This window comes from Trachymyrmex septentrionalis, unplaced genomic scaffold, assembly GCF_001594115.1.
Source record: "Trachymyrmex septentrionalis isolate Tsep2-gDNA-1 unplaced genomic scaffold, Tsep1.0 scaffold973, whole genome shotgun sequence".
NCBI lineage: Eukaryota > Metazoa > Arthropoda > Insecta > Hymenoptera > Formicidae > Trachymyrmex > Trachymyrmex septentrionalis.
Window position 1 is genome coordinate 1 of NW_017306164.1, and position 1034 is coordinate 1034.

General features: G+C 25.2%; 1 protein-coding gene across 1 annotated transcript; it reads right to left on the reverse strand.

Moving 5' to 3' along the window:
• Positions 1 to 43: 43 nt before the first annotated feature.
• Positions 44 to 672, reverse strand: LOC108745304. Its single transcript, XM_018500082.1, has 3 exons — positions 602 to 672; positions 201 to 333; positions 44 to 97 (listed from the first exon to the last, which is right to left on the reverse strand). The coding sequence occupies exons 1-3, from the start codon at positions 664 to 666 to the stop codon at positions 44 to 46; spliced, it is 252 nt and encodes an 83-aa protein (XP_018355584.1). The 5' UTR covers positions 667 to 672.
• Between the last annotated feature and the right edge of the window lie 362 nt (positions 673 to 1034).

Sequence of the window (1034 nt, forward strand, 5' to 3'; positions counted from 1 at the left end):
TTCATTTATTTCATGCTATTATAATACAAATTATAATATATTGTTATAATTGTATTGAATATATAACAATAAAGTAAGAAACGGATGCATTTATTAACTGTAAAAATAATTATGTTTGCTTTCATTTTGTTGCTTTATATACAAAATATATTTTTAGTACTATAGTATATAGGACATAAAATATATATTTTGTGTATTACCGTAGCGAAACATTCTAAGGACGCCACAAACAATCCACCGAGGTCCAGAACAAAACTTTTACTACCTCTTTGCAGCAGAATCAGTATTAGCTTTTGTATGGGTAAAGGAGTTACGTACCATTGAACTTTGTATCTAAAATTAATGATGAATCAAAAAATTTGAAGAAAATTGAAGAACATTTACATAATGCTTTTTCATTATGTATACATATATGTTTCATGTACTATATTAATACTTCAAAGTTTAATTACTAATATTTTCACTTTCTTATTAATAATTTAGAGGCCAATTTTGTAACTCTTGTATTGTAGCGTTACAGTCGTTAAAAGTTACAGAATTAGACTTCTAAATTTTTTTAATAATGTATGTAAGTACAATATAAAACAATTATATTACTTACGCAGTGACAAATATATAATTATTATGATCTATAATTTGCTGTCCACCCAAATTGCACATGAACATGTATACAAAACAAACAGATGTAATTGTGAAATTTAATAAAAGTTCTTCAGTATTATATTCGAGTAATACAATCTGAAAAATCTAGTGGACAAATATATTATTGGCTGCGTTCAACAGAGAGAACTAATCAGTTAGCGCTTAGTGATTCTTTAATATGATTGGTTTTTGCCTTAAGTTCTTTAGTAGATCTAATTGTAAAAATCAACTATATTGAAAAATCAGTAAGCGTTAATTGATTAATTATTCTGTTGAACGCAGCCATTCAGATCAAATCGAAAGAACATAATATAAATGTAATTTATTAATTTGCGATAAAATTTAGTACGACATTTATCTACTATAAATATATATATTAAGCTACATACACA

Coding starts and splice junctions, on each gene's coding strand:
- LOC108745304 (XM_018500082.1), bottom strand. CDS start 666: ATGTTCATGTGCAATTTGGGTGGACAGCAAATTATAGATCATAATAAT. Junction 334..601: donor AATTATATATTTGTCACTGC/GTAAGTAATATA, acceptor CATTAATTTTAG/ATACAAAGTTCAATGGTACG. Junction 98..200: donor CCTTAGAATGTTTCGCTACG/GTAATACACAAA, acceptor TTATTTTTACAG/TTAATAAATGCATCCGTTTC.